This window comes from Ailuropoda melanoleuca, chromosome 12, assembly GCF_002007445.2.
Source record: "Ailuropoda melanoleuca isolate Jingjing chromosome 12, ASM200744v2, whole genome shotgun sequence".
Classification (NCBI taxonomy): Eukaryota; Metazoa; Chordata; class Mammalia; order Carnivora; family Ursidae; genus Ailuropoda; species Ailuropoda melanoleuca.
In genome coordinates, this window is record NC_048229.1 from 159,850 (window position 1) to 178,386 (window position 18,537).

At 44.3% G+C, this 18,537-nt stretch overlaps 1 protein-coding gene across 3 annotated transcripts in view; it reads right to left on the minus strand.

Moving 5' to 3' along the window:
• ZNF84 (zinc finger protein 84) overlaps positions 1–18,537 on the minus strand; it is a 21,575-nt gene continuing 3,038 nt past the window's right edge. The window contains exons 2-6 of one of the 3 annotated variants that reach the window (XM_019803733.2): positions 16,967–17,140; positions 14,964–15,164; positions 8,133–8,259; positions 7,410–7,505; positions 1–2,684 (exon numbers count right to left, since the gene is read on the minus strand). In XM_019803733.2, coding sequence (XP_019659292.1) covers positions 709–2,684; positions 7,410–7,505; positions 8,133–8,259; positions 14,964–14,978 — 2,214 coding nt within the window. In that variant the 5' untranslated portion in view covers positions 14,979–15,164; positions 16,967–17,140 and the 3' untranslated portion in view covers positions 1–708. Of the gene's footprint in view, positions 2,685–7,409; positions 7,506–8,132; positions 10,412–14,963; positions 15,165–16,966; positions 17,141–18,537 lie in introns of those variants that run through there. The other 2 variants (XM_011229824.3, XM_019803732.2) reach the window with 2 other exon arrangements.

An 18,537-nucleotide genomic window follows, 5' to 3' on the forward strand; every position in this document is an offset into this window, starting at 1 on the left:
TTTAGATGTTTCAATGACTCAATTTATTCACATATTTTTAAAACTTCATTCTTCAGAGTGAACATACCAACCATTAGAATTGGGCATTTTTGATAACCCCGTCTATAAAAAAATGTATGGCTTCCCTTTATAGCCTTATTTCTAGGGGCACATGTTTCCAAGGTCTTTAAATTGTTAGTTTTACCCACAATATGAATTCCCCCAAAATACAATATGGTTGGATTACCTGCTGAAGAATGTCCCATATTTAGCATTTTCACTGGGCTTCATTCCTGAGAGTATTTTCTCAATGCACAATGAGCTGTGACTTCTTGATGAAAATATGACATTACTTGCTGCAGTCAAGAGGTTTTTCTTCACTTACTGGACTAGAGTTTACCCCAGTGGGGATATTTCCAACAGTGAATGAGGTGGGACCTCCGCAAGGATTTCTGATGTTCACAGTATTTATTCCTCGTTGCTTTTCATTTCCCACTGTATGTCTGACAGGGTTTTGAAATCCACTGCATCTCTACTCTCGGGGTTCTTACATGAACAGGTTAACCTGCTGAAAGCTCTCCCTACATAACCTCAGAGTTCCTACCCTAAAAGATTACCCAGACAGACATACAATGTGATGCAAATATTTATCTGAAAGATTTACCCTAACTGTGTTTTCTGAAGTACGAAGAGTGAGATCTCTGTCAAAGACGAGTAGTAACTCCATTCCTAGAATTTCTTCACTGTGTGAGTTCTCTGGTGATTAATGAGCTGTGACTTTTGGGAGAAGGCCTTCCCACATTCATGGCATTGGTAGGGCTTCTCTCCTGTGTGAATTCTCTGGTGATTAACAAGCTGTGACTTCTGAGAGAAGGCTTTCCTACATTCACTGCAGCCGTAGGGCTTCTCCCCAGTGTGTGTCCTCTGATGTGGTATGAGGTGTGATTTCCGAGAAAAGGCTTTGCCACATGCACTGCACTCAAAGGGTTTCTCGCCTGTGTGTGTTCTCTGATGATTAATAAGGCTTGACTTCTCCCTGAAGGCTTTCCCACACTCACTGCATTCATAGGGTTTTTCTCCTGTATGAGTTCTTTGATGTCTAATCAGCTCCGATTTCTCAAAGAAAGCTTTCCTACAAAGACTGCATACGTAGGGTTTCTCTCCTGTGTGGATTCTCTGGTGAGTATTCAGCTGTGACTTCTGGGAGAAGGCTTTTTCACAATCCCTGCACCCGTATGGTTTTTCTCCTGTATGAGTTCTCTGATGAGTTGCAAGACTTGACTTCTCACCGAAGGCCTTCCCACATTCAGTGCATTCGTAGGGTTTCTCTCCTGTGTGAGTCCTCTGATGGGATATGAGATGTGACTTCTGACAAAAAGCCTTCCCACACTCACTGCATACATAGGGCTTTTCTCCTGTATGAATTCTTTGATGATTAGTAAGGCTTAATTTTTCACTGAAAGCCTTCCCACATTCACTGCATTCATAGGGTTTTTCTCCTGTGTGAGTTCTCTGGTGTCTAACAAGCTGAGATTTCCTGCTGAAGGCTTTCCCACATTTACTGCACACGAAGGGTTTCTCTCCTGTGTGTGTCATCTGATGGGATATGAGATGTGACTTCTGGGAGAAGGCTTTCCCACACTGAACACACACATGAGGCTTCTCTCCTGTGTGAGTTCTCTGGTGGTTAATGAGACTCGACCGCTCTCTGAAGGCTTTCTGACATTCGTTGCATTCGTAGGGCTTCTCTCCAGTATGAATTGTCTGATGTCTAATGAGCTCTGATTTCTCAAAGAAGGCTTTTCTACAATCACTACATCCATAGGGTTTTGTTCCTGTGTGAGTCCTGTGATGTGTAACGAGCTGTGACTTCCTGCTGAAAGCTTTCCCACAGTCTCTGCATTCAAAAGGTTTCTCTCCTGTATGAATTCTCTGATGATTAATAAGATTTGACTTCTCACTAAAGGCCCTCCCACATTCATTGCACCCATAGGGTTTTTCACCTGTGTGTGTCCTCCAATGTGAGATGAGATGTGACTTCCGGGAGAAAGCTTTCCCACATTCCCCACATTCATATGGTTTTTCTCCTGTGTGTGTTCTCTGATGGGATGTGAGCTGCGACTTTTGGGAGAAGGCTTTCCCACACTGGCCACAATTGTAAGGCTTCTCTCCTGTATGAGTTCTGTGATGCGTAACAAACTGGGACTTCTGGGGAAAGGTTTTACCACACTTACCACAGCCATAGGCGATCTCTCTTATATGTCTGGTCTGATGTTTAATGAGACTGGATTTCTTACTGAAGCGTTTCCTACATTCACTGCACTCAAGAAGTTTCTCTCCTAAACGAGTTCTGTGATATATGATAATCTGCGACTTCTTAGAGCTAATTTTATCATATTCATAGTATTTTAACCAAGTATCAGTTTCCTCGGGCTTGGTATGGAGAAACAATTTATCAAATACAGTTAAGCCATCTGGTTCCGTTTTTCCATAATCTGAGTTTGGAATAAGTAAATCTAAGTGCTGTTTTAAAAGTAATCCATCTACATCATCTTCACTGTTTGATTTCCTTAAAGGAACAAAGTTCATGCTCAGATTGAATTTTTTTCCAAATGCATCACATTCATGATCTTGTTTCGTATTTCTAAGCTTCTCCTGGTTATCCTGGTGCCATGTCATGTGACCATTTACTTGCAAGACTTGTTCTATAAAGAAAGAAAACCCTGTGAATGTTTCCATGGTTGTGTTTTTCTTTTTTAAGATTTATTTATTTCAGAGAAAGAGAGAGAATACACAAAAGTAGGGGGAGGGGCAGAGGGAGAGTATCTCAAATAGACTCCCCACTGAGCGTGGAGCCCAAACACGGGCTCAATCTCATGACCCTGAGATCATGACCTGTGCTGAAACCAAGAGTCAGATGCTCAACCGACTGAGCCACCCAGGAGCCTCTTCTATGGTTGTGTTTACAGAATAAAAAAACAGCAATGCTATTTGAGGGGATAAATGCTTTGGAAGGTTGTCTCTCAGTCCCAAGTATAAGATCTATCCTCTAGGTATTGAGGGAAAACAAAGAAAAGAAAATGCTATAAACAGGAATAAGATACAAGCAGTGTATTAAGTCACCTCTGGTTGTTGTCAAATCTAAGTTTACAAAATGGAGAGAAAATGTAAAAACTTCATCAAGAGCAAGGAGGAACAACGAAAGGAGGGTGGAATGAGGAGCAGATATCCTCCACCCCAACTGACTCCACGAGACACTGGGGATGGGGGACAGTCAGCCCCTGACCTTGTGAAACTTACATTCTAACGGAGAAGAACATAGAAAATTAACAGGTTTGACAGAGGAACTACTGAAGCCATTACAAACTTGAAGAATGAGAAATCGTTTGTGAACTTTTCTCCATTTTTAAATTTTCTGGAAGTTTGAAACTTTCCAAGCACATTTCAACATTATTACCAAGAAATCCTCTTCATGGAATGCATCATCTTTCATTTAACCTGTTCAGGCACAAAACCTTAAGATCTATGTGTTCTTTCACTGAAAATACCCTAGGATAGGGGATGAGGGGAAAAGAGGTCTGGCAGTTAAAATCAGAGTCTAGTAGAGAAATACTAGCTTTGAGATGGAGGTTGAGTCTGAATAAAGGGGTAACAGGAATTGTGAGAGCAGAAAATGAAGTATTTGTAAATTAAACGTTAAATTTTACATTGTAAGAATAAGTACACATTTGGAAATTTTTACTTTTTTCCCCACTAGAAAAATGGGACTGCTGTATGTTTGGTCATTTGTGGTATATCCCAGATACTCCAACTCTCTCCACCACTCATCCCTGCTGTACTTTAATCTATCTTATTAGCTCAGTGAAAAATCTTTCCATCTGGTTTCCCTGCTTCCCATTATATTTTCCACAATATAGTCAGGTCAAACTTTAAAAAATGTAAATCAGAGGGCACCTGGGTGGCTCAGTTGGCTAAGTGTCCGACTCTTGGATTTGGCTCAGGTCATGACCTCAGGGTCGTGGGACTGACCCCTACGTGGGGCTCCATGCTCAGCAGGGGGTCTGCTTGTCTCCCTCTCCGACTCCCTCTGCCCTTCCCCCACTCGCGCACACTCTCTCTCAAATAAAATCTTTTTTTTAATGTAAATCAGATAACTATTTTTATTTAAAATTACTTGAATCAATCTAACTGTATTCCTACTGCTTACAAGTTGATGTGTGACCTAGGTCTGCACACAGCACAGCCTCTATCTCCCTGGCACACAGACCCCCAGACACAAAGGTTTCCTTTCTGTTTTCCTGAAGTCACCAAGACCCTTCCTGACCTGAAACATGCATATTTGTCATTCCTTTAGGGAACACTTTCCTCCAATTCACATAGCTCGCTCATTTTGGTCTTCATGTCTAGAACTGGCTTCTCCACGTGACCATGTTGTGGAGTGAATGTTTGTGCATCCCTCCTACCCGCCCCCAAACCTCTATGTGGAAGACCTAACCTTCAGTGTGGCTGTTTTTGGGAATGGGATCTCAAAGGAATTAAGGTTAAATGAGATCATAAGGGTGGGGCCCTGATCCAAAAAGGTTAGTATCCTTATCAGAAACACCAGAGCAGGCCTCACCGCCCCCCCCCCCCACTCCCTGCACAAACGAAGAAAGGCCATGTGAGGGCAAGGCTACAAGGCAGCTGTTACAAGCCAGCAAGACTGCGTCCATTAGAACCCGATCACGTAGCACCTTGACCTTGGACTTCCAGCCTCCAGAGCTGTGGGAATAACTTTCTGTTGTTTACCCGTCTGTGGTATTTTGTTAGGGCGGCCTAGGCAGAGCAACAAACTCTCTACCCTATTATCATCTGTCTATTTTATTTCTATAATAGACCTTGCAGAGTCTGGGCTTTACCTTGGTTACTGGCCAACTTGAATACTTTTATCCTCCCATGAGAAAGCAAGCACTGTGTAGGCAGGGAAATGATCTCTAATGCTCACTATTATAACCACACCACCCAGCACAATACCTGAAGAATAAGAGACATGACTATCTCTTCAACTTTCTATGACACACGACTACGTACAAGGTAGCCCTTGGCTGCCATTCGGGAGCCCGGTTTCTGGAGTGTTCCCACCACTCCCTGATAACAGGCTGATAACAGGCTCCCTGTGCCTGGACTGTGTAAACAAGGTACCCTAGCCTGAGCACCTGCTCTCCTGGGAGTCTGCAATGCTGCCGTGTGCCATGCAGAGGCCCCCAGGTGCTGGGTCTTCAGTGAGCTTCCCTGGGCAGAAACACTACACACATTACTGGATCTTCGTTGCTGGGGTGACCCTCACGGAGAGAGCAGCACAGGAAACCTGTACCCAGATTCCTCCAGACTCTGCTTGTGGCCTTTCCCTGGTGAGGAAGCTGTCAATATGTCGCTGTAATAACTCAGCCATCTGGACGATATCCTGAGTCCTCCCAGCGACTCTCTGAACATGGCAGTGGTCTTGAGGACCCTGACACACAGGCCTTGTTTAGTCAACTTTGACTACTAACTGCACTGCATTGCAGTGAAGCATAAATGTTCAATATTTAAATGCTGAATTAAAAAAAAATAAATGCAAATGTCTTAATTTCTTAACGAAGTTCTACACTTCTGTAAGGTGTTTTCTAGGTTTTTTATTTTTAATCATCTTTAGTCATCCTTCAACTGGAGGCTATCAATGAATGAAGGGGACCTAAAAATCACAAGAGGTTTCTCAAACTACAAACTCCAGTTCTAGAATACTCCATTTTAAAACTACATATACACCACTGTACTGAATCAATTTTACTGGTAATGGATCCATAACACTTACTGTTGGGAAAAAAATGCCCAGGGATTCTAATGCACACCTGACTAAAAACACCTGAATTAAAACAAGGGGCTTATTGCATAAATATTGCCTGACACGTAAGTGGATATAAACTATAAGCCTTGTGTTTATGTGTGCACACAGCTCAGGGACCTAAAAAACATTACATACACTGTGATCAGGTCTGAGATGGGACTTTCAAAAAAAGTGAGAAAAATTTAGCTGGAACAGTCGAGGAACATTCCATGAGTATGAATGCAGCAAAAACAGAGCTTATGCAGAAAGGATTAAGATAAAGCTTAGCACGATCAAACATTCAAACGCAGAGAAGAATAAATATTACATCTGAAAACACTGAGAAATGTTTAAATGGAGCTGACCATGAACTGGGGGAAAAGGGTAAACAGCTGACAGCCTCCAGAGACTCAGACCGTGGCGATCCCGGAGGAAGAGGCCACAGACTGTAGCAGACGCAGACCCTCTTTGCTGCCTCAGCTACATTCAGAGGGACTGGCACCTTGGGCAGTGGGGTCTACCCCAGGAACCCACATCTCTCTGCCCAAAACAACCATTAGGCCACCTGGCATGCTTGGTTTGTATGCAGGGATTCTGGACATTCTGGAGAATTAACACCCCCCAGGGCAATGCTCAAGCCCTGAGAGATGGGAGTGAGCAGACGACCAGCTTCCTGACCCACAGGGGCTCGCAGGAGCCGCTATGGGTCAGCACCCCTTCCATCACACACACTGCCGTTTCCTCTCCACCCCATCTCACTCTACTCTTTCTCCCACCACAGTGTGGGAACCACATCACCCGTAAATTCTTGGCACTCAGATACGTATCTCAGGGTCTGCTTTCGAGGGAACCTGAAGTCAACGTCACATAGCAGGGATAGTAGGGATGTATAACAGATCAGAGACAGCTGGCTGCTTTAGGAACTGAAATACACGGTACCATTTGAGAACACTTTTAAAAGGTTAGACTCTAGCCCCATCGAGCAATTTGGAAAATTCAGAAATGAGACATCATGGGCCTAGTTTTAAGTGTGACTTGAGTTAAGTTAAAAGATAGTTTCCAAAGGGCAAGAAACTTAATTAACAAGAATGCAAACAGAGAACATTCAATGTACCCCATGGTGTCTAATCTGCAGGAAAAGTACAGCAGAAGCCAATCTTAAACAAGGAGGAAAAGGAGCGCTGTTTGGAAGGAGTAAGAGAGGACTTCCTTTTCTGCTCCACAGGGCACTTCTCTGGGCATCAGACACCCAAAGGAGGGCAAAGGAAACCTCCTGAAGGTACAAGAAGAGGTGAACAGAGGACAGAAGGAGACTAAACATGTCAGAACACCTAACAAGAAGTTGAAGTCCCAGACTTGACAGACAGGGAATAATTCGTGGCCTGGACAAGACGGACATATTTAGCAAAGAAGCCACATCTAAATGTGACTTATTTGAGTAGCTCATGTCAGCTGTTCTGAATCACCTCTAAAGGGTTACAGATCTTGAAGAGAGCTCTCCAAAGCACATTTCACAGAAGTCAACCCACTGACCAGCCGAGACTGAATTTCTGCCCTCCCGCACCTGGCTGCTTCTCACGCTCACCTGGACATCCTGAACTTGGAACTTCTCCATCTCCAATCCACGGCTCCTCTCCTTGCTCCAACTTGAAGATGACATCAGGTTTCATAATTTCATACCCTGTTCAGGGGAAAACACAAAAGCCGTGGTCCCAACTGCTTGGGCTTTAGGGCCTCGGAAGAATGAGCAAGGCCTGGCATCAGGGGGACACAGTGAAGATACCCATTGGTGTATCAACAGCGTAAGTAATTCTCAAAGGCAACAGTCTCCCTGGGGCTACTGGGGTCTCAGAATCTTTGACTTCTATCATCCAGATCCAAAACCACTACACACTTCAGAAGCTCTGGAGCCACTCTGCCTGGGTTCAATCCAGGCACTTTCATTTACTAGCTCTCAGTCCTTGGGAAAGTTACTTAGAAGAATAATCGTACCTGCCACACAAAACTGCTCTGTAAGTCACTCCGCACGTGAACAGTATGTGAAATATAGTAAGTTCCTTGCGTTAGGTGCCGGCCACTAACGGTACCAACACTACGATCCTGAGAAGTTCCAGAGCCGCACAACAAACATAAGTCTTCATTATTAGAAGGTGAGGTGCAGACGCCCTCCCTAGTGTCGTAGTGCAAGGGACTCTTAATCTCTTAAATTCAGGTCCAAAACCATTAGAGATGTCAGAAGCCTCAGAGCTCTCAGCAACTCAAACAGTACGGTGCTGGGCTTTACGAGGCCCTCGGGGAGCTGCCTTACCCAGCGACACGAGGCTGCTGTAGTTCTCCAACATGACATCCTTGTACAAGTCCTTCTGGCCGGGGTTCAGGAGCTGCCATTCTTTCTGGGTGAAGTCCACAGATAAATCTTCAAATGAGAATGCCTCCTGTAAGAGCACAGTCCCGGTGAGTCTGAAGCAAGGATCGCTATGTGACATGGGAAAGGAAGACTGGAGTTTGAGCACATCACTCTCATCACAGCAAGCTATGGAGAATGACAACTGCATCTCCTTCGCATTACGTCTCTGGGATAAAATGCCATCCCTCCATTCATACGATTCCTGACAATTGGAATTCACAACCTTAAATCTTCCAAACAAAGTATGTACTGAACCTCAACTTTGGCACCAGAAGAGTAGTACCAAAAGAAAAGATAGTAAAACAACACTCTAAAAGCTGCACAGCCTTGCAGAGGGCTGGAAACATACATACCTATTCATAAAACAAGCTACTGTAACAGCAGGGGCAGAAATGAAGGGAGAGTACAATGTGGGTCAAAGCGAGAGCGTCAGTTTGACGTCAGCTTAGGGTCTCTCCAAGAGGTAAAGCTTGAGATGAGTTTTAGGAAATTAGCAGTGCTTTCCACAAAAATGGGGATGCAAAGGCATTCTGGGAGCTGACAGCTCCAATGAGACCCCAAAGCTGCTAGAGTTCAAGAGGTGCAAACAGTTTAGTTAGACAAGATCACAGGGCGTAAGGTAGTGATTAGATTAAAGGCTGCATGGGAGGCAGGGCCGACTGCAGTTAAACGACCCAGACACTTTCTCTTTCTTTTTTTTATTAAAGATTTATTTGAGAGAGAGAGAGCGAGCCAGCCTGCAGGGTGGGGGGGCAGAGGGAGAAAGAATCTCAAGCCAACTCCCCACTGAGCACGGAGCCTGACATGGGGCTCAATCTCACGACCCAGAGGTCAGGACCTGAACCAGACGCCCCTAAGCTAGACACTTTCTTATTGCCAACAGCTAGCCATGATTTCATGGAATGGGAGTGATATATCCAAATCTAGGTCTCAGAAAGGTTTCTGGATTTTAGGCCATGATGGATTTCTGTCCCAAAACCTCCTGAGAGGACCAGAAAACATGCACTCTAAAAAATCCACAATACCATCAGAAAATACAAAACCTACCTAAACAGCACAGCATACACTTGAGAAGAGCCAGCAAACCTGACAACAGTTGATAAAAGTACCCATTTTGAACAACTGAGAGAAAAAAAACACTTTTATTAAAAATGCGCTTCAGACATTCAGGGCTCAGGACACTGCCAGACAACACCAAACGCATGTCCTGGGAGTCCCAGGAAGAGAAAAGCAGGATCGTGGTGGACAAAGGAAATGACAGCTACATGCTTCCCAAATGTGGCAAAAGGCATAAGCCAGCAGATTCAGGAAACTCAGTGAACCCCCCCACTGGATAAACATAAAGAAAGTCACAACCAAACACGTCATAATCCAATTGCTACAAAATACAGACAAAGAAAGAAGTCACATCACTTAGAGGGAACAGCAATTCAAATGACTGCAAATTTCTTATTCAAAAGCATAGAGGCCAGAGGAAAGTAGAACATTTTAAAAGTGCTGAAAGGAAAGGATTTTGTAGCCAATTTAAATACTGATTAGAAATAACTGTGAAATAAGGACATTTTCTCTTATGAAAAAAAAACTAAGAGCCTTCAGGGCAGGAGACCTGCTGTGAAAGGGTTAACGGGTGCAGCACTGGCGGGCAACTCAGGCGAGCAGGGGTTAAGAATCTGTGCTAATATGACACTCAGTCTTCTCCTCTTACGTCCTCTGAAATATGTTTGGTGGCTGAATGCAAAAGCCGTGCACCTCCCGCCGGAGTCCCCAGTGCGCACAGTGGTAACAGGACAGGGGTCAGGGGCCTAGACGGTGGTGGATTTCCACACCCCTTTCCAAGTAGCAACACCAAGACCGAACACTGTTGCACTTCAAATGACACCACTGAAAAATGAAATGGTAAGCCACAGACAGGAAAAAATAATTTGCAAATCCTATTTCCGATTAAAAAAAAAACTTGACCCAGAACTTAAAGTGAAACCTCTTATAAAGAATGAACAAACAAACAGATAAAAAGCAGGCAGCGAGGTCCTGGCAGCCTCAGACAGTGGAGCAGATGATGCTGGATCTCAGGGTCAAGCGTTCAAGCTCGATGCTGGGCATGGAGTCTACTTAAAACAATTTTTTTAGGGGCGCCTGGATGGCTAGGATAGTTGGGCATCAGCCTTTGGCTCAGGTCATGATCTCAGACACCTGAGATCGAGCCCCACAGCAGGATCCTGGCTGTCTCAGCAGGGGGAGTCTGCTTCTTCCTCTCCCTTTGCCGCTCCCCCTGCTTGTGCGCTCTGTCTCTCTCTCAAATAAATAAATAAAATATTTTTTAAAAAACGTATAAAAATTTTTTAAAATAAAAACTGGTAGAGTATTTTATTTACTTTTTTAAAAGATTTTATTTATTTATTTGACAGAGAGACAGCCAGCGAGAGAGGGAACACAGCAGGGGGAGTGGCAGAGGAAGCAGCAGGCTCCCAGCAGAGGAGCCCAATGAGAGGCTCGATCCCAGGACCCTGGGATCACGCCCTGAGCTGAAGGCAGATGCTTAATGACTGAGCAACCCAGGCGCCCCTGGTAGAGTATTTTATTTATTTATTTATTTATTTTTTAAAGATTTTATTTATTTATTTGACAGAGATATAGACAGCTAGCGAGACAGGGAACACAAGCAGGGGGAGTGGGAGAGGAAGAAGCAGGCTCATAGCAGAGGAGCCTGATGTGGGGCTCGAACCCATAACGCTGGGATCACGCCCTGAGCCGAAGGCAGACGCCCAACCGCTGTGCCACCCAGGCGCCCCCTGGTAGAGTATTTTAATACATTCTATCAAAAAAAAAGACATAGGAATGGCTAATAATAAGCAATGAAACAATGACCAACATCACTCGTTATTAAGGAACAGCAAGTTAAGACCACAATGAGAAACTGCTTGACATTCGCCAGCATGATGATAATCAACCAGACAGACGATAACAAGTGTTGGAAAAGATGTGGAGAAACTGGAACTGAACAATGGTAGAAATATAATGTGGTTCTGACACTATGGGACTGTGGCAGTTTCCTTAAAAAGTTAAATATAGGTGCGCCTGGGTGGCACAACGGTTAAGCATCTGCCTTCGGCTCAGGGCGTGATCCCGGCGTTATGCGATCGAGCCCCACATCGGGCTCCTCTGCTTGAGCCTGCTTCTTCCTCTCGCACTCCCCCTGCTGGTGTTCCCTCTCTCGCTGGCTGTCTCTATCTCTGTCGAATAAATAAATAAAATCTTTAAAAAAAAAAGTTAAATATAATTTTACGATACAAAGCAGCAAGGATACTCTCAGGCATGTTCCCAAGAGAAAGGAAAACCTAGGTTCATACGAAACATGTACACGACTGCCCCAGGAGCAGGACTGACGACCACTGTGACATGTGAATAATCCAGACGCCCACCAAGTGGTGAAGAGATACGCAGACAGGGAGCACCCACAGAGTGGAACACTGGGCAACAATGAAAAGAATGAATTTCTGACATGTGCCAACACATGGATGGACTTCAAAACCCTGCACTGATGAGAGAAGCCAGACACAGAAGCGCACACATGATATATGCCCACGGACATGAAATCAGAGTGGGCAAACCCGTGGCTGCCTCCGCTGAGGGCGGAAACAGGGACCGACGGCAAGACCGCCAGGTGCTCCTGGGTGAAGCAGACCTCCTGCAGCTAGAACGACAGTAACACAACATAAAATTACCAGAAAATCACCGACACACACTTAACCTGGGTGGACTCTACTGAGCTCCCAGGTGAAAAGAGCTGTTAAAGGGACAACGTGAAAGTAGTCAAGCTATGCCACATATTTGACAACTTAGGTAAAAGAGATATTCAAGCAATGCCCTGGAAAATGACACAAGACGAAGTAAAAATCTGAATTAATTCCATAAATGTTAAAGACACTGACCCCCACAATTTAAAACCTTCCTTCAAAGAAAACTACAAGTCTAGGTGGCTTCAGAGGTGAATTCTTCCAATCATTTAAGGAATAAATAAAATCGCGTCACAGAAACTCCTCCAGAGTGCAAACTTCTCGACTCACTGTGTAAGGCAAGCCGACCAAGCCAGACAAAAACACAGTAAATAAACATCACAGGCAAGTAACTAACAGAATCAAAATTCCTAACAAAAAACTAGCAAACTGAATCAAGCCATGTAGAAAACAGCATAATGTGACCTGCAGTGCAAGATGGGGTTAGCACTCAGAAATCAATATATCATATTAACAGAATAAGGGAGAAAAACCATTATTTCAACAGATGTGGAAAAGGCATATGATGATAATGTGTTTATTGTAAAACACCGTCAACAAACTAGGAATAGAACTTGTAATCACAATCTACAAACATCTATAGCTAACAAGATACTTGATGAAACTCTGAATACTTGCTCTCTGAGGACTAGAAGGGCACTGTCCAAAAGAATTTTTCGTGATGGCTTATATGTTCTTTGTCTGCACCATCCAACAAGGCAGCCATGAGCCACAAACATCTAGGGAACACTTCAAAGGTGACTAGGAAAGGATTTTATTTTTAATTTTTAATCTAAATTCAATTAGTTACCATATACTGTATTATTAGTTTCAGGAGTAGAATTTAGTGATTCATCAGTTGCATGTAACACCCAGCACTCATCACATCAAGTGCCCTCCTTAATGCCCATCACCCAATTACCCCATCCCCCTACCCACCTCCCCTCTAACAACCCTCAGTTTCTTCCCTAGAGCTAAGAGTCTCTTAATGGGGGGGTGCACCTGGGTGGCTCAGGTGGTGAAGCGTCTGCCTTCCGCTCAGGTCATGATCCCAGGGTCTGGGGATTGAGTCCCACATCGGGCTCCCTGATCAGCAGGAAGCCTGCTTCTCCCTCTCCCTCTGCCTGCCACTCCCCTTGCTTGTGCTCTCTCTCTCTGTCAAATAAATAAAATCTTTAAAAAAATTTTTTTAAATAAAATAAAAAAATTTAAAAATTTTAAAGAGTCTCTTATGGTTTGCCTGTTTTTACCTTATTTCTCCTTTCCTTCCCCTATGTTCCTGTTTTGTTTCTTAAATTCCATAAATGCAATCATATAATTGTCTTTCTCCAACTTATTTCACTTAGCATGATACCCTCTAGTTCCAGCCACATTGTTGCAAATGGCAAGATTTCATTTTTGATGGCTGAGTAATATTCCGTACGTGTGTGTGGTGGGGGGGTGTGTACACCACACACCACATCTTTATCCACTCATCAGTCTATGGACACTTGGGCTATTTCCACAGTGTGGCGCTGTGGACATTGCTGCTATAAACATTGGGGTGCAGGTGCCCCTTTGAATCTCTATGTTTGTACCCTGTGGAAAAAGACCTCACAGTGTAATTGCTGGCCTGCAGGGCAGCTCCATTCTTAACTGTTTGAGGACCCTCCATACTGCTCTCCAGGGTGGCTGCACCAGTTTGCATTCCCACCAAGAGTGTAAGAGGGTCCCTTTTTAATTTTACTTAGGTTTAACTAATTAAACAGCACAGATACCTAACGGCAACCCACTGAATAATAATTTGTCTGATCTTTGTCTCAGTTCCTGGGACAGAGCTTTTAAAGCCTTGTTATTTGAGGGCACCTGAGTGGCTCAGTTAGTTAAGCCTCTGACTCTTGATTTCGGCTCAGGTCACGATCTCATGATTGTGAGATTGAGCCTGTCGGGCTCATGGATGTGGAAATGCTTAAGATTCCCTCCTCTCCCTCTGCCCTTCCACCCTGCCAACCCCTGCTTTCATTCTCTTTCTCACAAAAAACCCCCAAGAAACCAAAAAAAATTAAAAAAATAAAAAATCAAATCTTAAGACCTTCTCAAGGTCCTATCATTAATAAAGTTGGCCCTTGAAAGGGGTGCCTGGGGGAATCAGTTGGTTAAGCTTCTGCCTTCAGCTCAGGTCATGATCCCGGGGTCCTGAGATCGAGTCCCATATTGGGCTCCCTCCTCAGTGGGAAGCCTGCTTCTCCCTCTCCCTCTGCTGCTCCCCCTGCTTGTGCTCTCTCTCAAATAAATAAATAAAATCTTAAAAAAAAAAGTTGACCCTTGAACATCATAGGTATGAACTGCGTAGGTCCACTTACATGCAGATTTTTTCAATAAATATGCTTATAGTACTATAAATGTATTTTCCCTTCCTTATGATTTTAATAACATTTTCTTTTCTCTAGTTTTATCATAAAACACAGTATATAATACACATGCAAATACGTGTTAATCACCCATTCCCGGTAAGGCTTCCGGTCAACAGTAGGCTGTGAGTAGTTAAGTTTTGGGGGAGTCAGGGGCGCCTGGGTGGCACAGCGGTTAAGCGTCTGCCTTCAGCTCAGGGCGTGATCCCGGCGTTATGGGATCGAGCCCCACATCAGGCTCCTCTGCTGGGAGCCTGCTTCTTCCTCTCCCGCTCCCCCTGCTTGTGTTCCCTCTCTCGCTGGCTGTCTCTATCTCTGTCAAATAAATAAACAAAATCTTAAAAAAAAAAAAAACGTTTTGGGGGAGTCAAAAGTTACACGTGGATTTTCCATAGCGCGGGGAGCAGCGCCCCTGACCCACCATCACTCTAACTGCTCCAGTTTTGTCCCAACCCGGGTCTTCTATGCTGAGGCTACTTTCCCGACTTCTTACCTACTCCTACATTTTTCACTCGAAGATGTACACGCCTCTTCTGATGCCCTGGAATATAAAGCAGCAATCACCTCACCTGTAACATGGTCATTTTCTGTTGCAAGATGAGCAGCACCTCTGAGTTCTGCTCCTCCCCGAGCCTCTTCGGCTTCTGCCCCGAAGCTCCGCCAGGAGGCCGTGGTTGGGTCTCTCACACCGCGAGCGGGCTCCTGGCTCCAGGAGCTCCTTCCTTACAACCCATGAGCAGGCTTATCGGTGGGTAACCAGGATCTGCGGACTTAAGAACAAATACACTTTGATGGTATCTCTGCCCCTCTCGCTAGGAACCAGGCATTCCCAATCATCTGTGTGTCTATGTAACTGAAATAGGGCTACCCGGGGGCAGGAACAGGACACAGTGCAACAGAAGAGCAGAAGTCCATGACTTGGCAAACAGATCAAGAAAGAGCAGAAATAAAGTATTTCTTTTTTTAAGATTTTATTTATTTATTTGACAGAGATAGAGACAGCCAGCGAGAGAGGGAACACAAGCAGGGGGAGTGGGAGAGGAAGAAGCAGGCTCCCAGCAGAGGAGCCCGATGTGGGGCTCGATCCCATAACGCCGGGATCACGCCCTGAGCCGAAGGCAGGCGCCCCAGAAATAAAGTATTTCTGATATCCATTCACTGCTCACTCGGGACACCGCAGGATAAATCACTTTCACAGGTACAGTGACGCTCAGCTCTACTTGAGGCAGATGGAATTCTGGAGAGCTTAAGTGATCTGTATGAAAACACACTGGAGTTTCAGTCAGCTCTGCCCTTCACTGGCTACATGGCTTTGGGCAGAACAGACAGGCTTCACCCTTAAGACCCACAGCCCCTATCAAAGTCCTCCATGACCCCTCAACTTACGGGGCCAGCTCTAAAACTTCTGATAGAAGCAATTAAAGTCTCCCAATAAGATTACAGATGGGTGACTTTTACCTTGTTTCCTGCTGACATCTGGATTTAAAGCTATGTTGCTCGACACACGGGGGTTATGTATTTCTGGAAGATTATGCCTTAATCATTGTGTAACGGCACTCCTTATGCCAAATCATGCTCCTTTCTTGGCTTTTAAGCTGCATTTTTGTACTTGCTAAAATTGTGAGGATAGAGTGGACCTCTGGGTCTACCTCACGGTGAGATTCTGAGGAATCAATGAAATAAGAAGAGGGATGTGAATGCTTTCTCTGTGTTAGGGAAAACACTAAGCGCTTTATAATCTGACACTCACAGACAACCCAGGGAGGCATTTGTCAGAATCTGCACGTTACCAAAAGCAAGCAGAGATCTTTAAAGTGACTCGCGTGCGTGACTGCACGGCCGTCAGGTAGCAGAACCGGAATACTCTTTCTTTCTTGCTGTGTTCAAGGCACTTACTGCTAAAATCCTGTCACGTGTGTGTATTTACGCAGACACAAACCATACATCCTCGAATTAGCTCTTATCTTAGCACACATTCAGTTACCGAATCTCCACGGAAACACAAATGAACGGCCTGCTGCCCCCAAATCATACTAAAACACAGCACTTAAAAAAGCTCTTCCCTTTCAAGTCTTTCTGCGATTCCAAGTTCAGCACCAGCTCAGAAACACAGACAGAGGTTTCTCCCAGTTACACAAGAAATGATGCGTTTAGATGGTGAAAATACATGCATTTTAGGACAGGCGCTGGCACATGAGCACTGCACAAGTATCAGCTTTAATTATTACTACGGCCGTGAAACATGATGGCAAAGTGCAGAAACGCATACAAGCTAAGCAAGAAACAACTATTACTTCTTCCACCACACCACAGACAACCCCTCTTAAGAGATGGACAAACTGTTTGGATATTTTAACAATATAAGTAGTATGGGGTTACATTTAAAATCGGTTTTTGCTTCCCCCACCCCTGTGCAAAGACCATCCTTCCAGGTCAATAAACATAGCTCTCTAATATCCACAGTCTTCTCATATAAAATAATGAAAAGGTAGAAAATAAAATCTACTCTAAAAGAAAAAAACACAGAAATTATGTAGGGATATACTTGGACAAAAAAACATGTAATACCCACATGAAAGAAACTAAAACCACCGACGGGGTATGAAGAGGCTTCATACATGTACAGTCTGGTCTTGCTCTGGGATATGAAGGACTTCACAGGGAAGCAGTTTAGCCCCAAATGCTTTGTATCTTTACTCGACTCCAGTCATAATCTCAAAAAGTTTTTCTTAATTATAAAGTTCATCTGGAAGAAAAAAGGTTCAGGAATAGCTTGGACACTTTTAGAAACACAAAATAATTGGGGCGCCTGGGTGGCTCAGTTGGTTAAGCGACTGACTCTGGATTTTGGCCCAGACTGTAGTCTCGAGGTTGTGAGATCGAGCCCCAAGTCAGACTCTGCTCCGCACTCTACGGGGGTCTGCTTGAAGATTTTTCGCCCGTTTCCCCTCCCCCAACACGCACGCACACTCTCTCTCTCAAATAAATAAACCTTTTAAAAAAAAAATCACAAAATAATGAATGTGAACAGGTCCATGTAATATTAACATGTATCATAAAATCAAATAATTAAAAACATTTGACAACGTCTCCGTAAAAGACATATAGATGAATGAAGCGTTAACAGTTCAAATATGTAAGAATTGAATAGGCAATAAATGTGGCATTTCTTTCTTTTTTTAAAAAGGATTTTATTTATTTATTTGACAGAGACAGAGCACAAGCAGGGGGAGGGGCAGAGGGAGAGGGAGAAGCAGACTCCCCGCTGAGCAGGGAGCCCAATGCAGAAGTCGATTCCAGGACACTGGGATCATGACCCGAGCTGAAAGCAGACACTTAACCGACTGAGCCACACAGGCACCCCAAAAATGGCATTTCAAAGCCATGAGTAAAACTGGATTGTTTAATGAACGGAAGTGATTAACATTTGAAAGAAAATAAAGCTCGTTTTGTATCTCACACATTACAACAAACTACTTCCATATGGATTTTAATTTAAACCACAACAATGCCTTAAGAAAACACAGGTGATGCACTCCAATGTTTACAGCAGCAACGTCCACAACAGCCAAACTGTGGAAAGAGCCCAAATGTCCATCGACAGATGAACGGATAAAGATGTGGTAGAGATACAACAGAATATTACTCAGCCATCAAAAAAGAAACTTGCCATTTACGACGATGTGGATGGAACTAGAGGGTATGATGCTGAGCAAAATAAGTCAACCAGAGAAAGACAATTATCATACAATCTCACTGATATGTGGAATTTGAGAAACAAGGCAGAGGATCATAGGGGAAGAGAAGAAGAAATGAAGCAAGATGAAACCAGAGAGAGAGACAAGCCATAAGAGTCGTCATCTCGGGAAACACAATGAGGGCTGCTGGGGGGGAGGGAATGGGGTGGCTGGGGGATGGACACTGGGGAGGGTGTGTAGTGTGGTGAGTGCTGTGTGTTGTGTAAGACTGATGAATCACAGGGGCGCCTGGGTGGCACAGCGGTTAAGCATCTGCCTTCGGCTCAGGGTGTGATCCCAGCGTTGTGGAATCGAGCCCCACATCAGGCTCCTCCGCTATGAAGCCTGCTTCTTCCTCTCCCACTCCCCCTGCTTGTGTTCCCTCTCTCGCTGGCTGTCTCTGTCT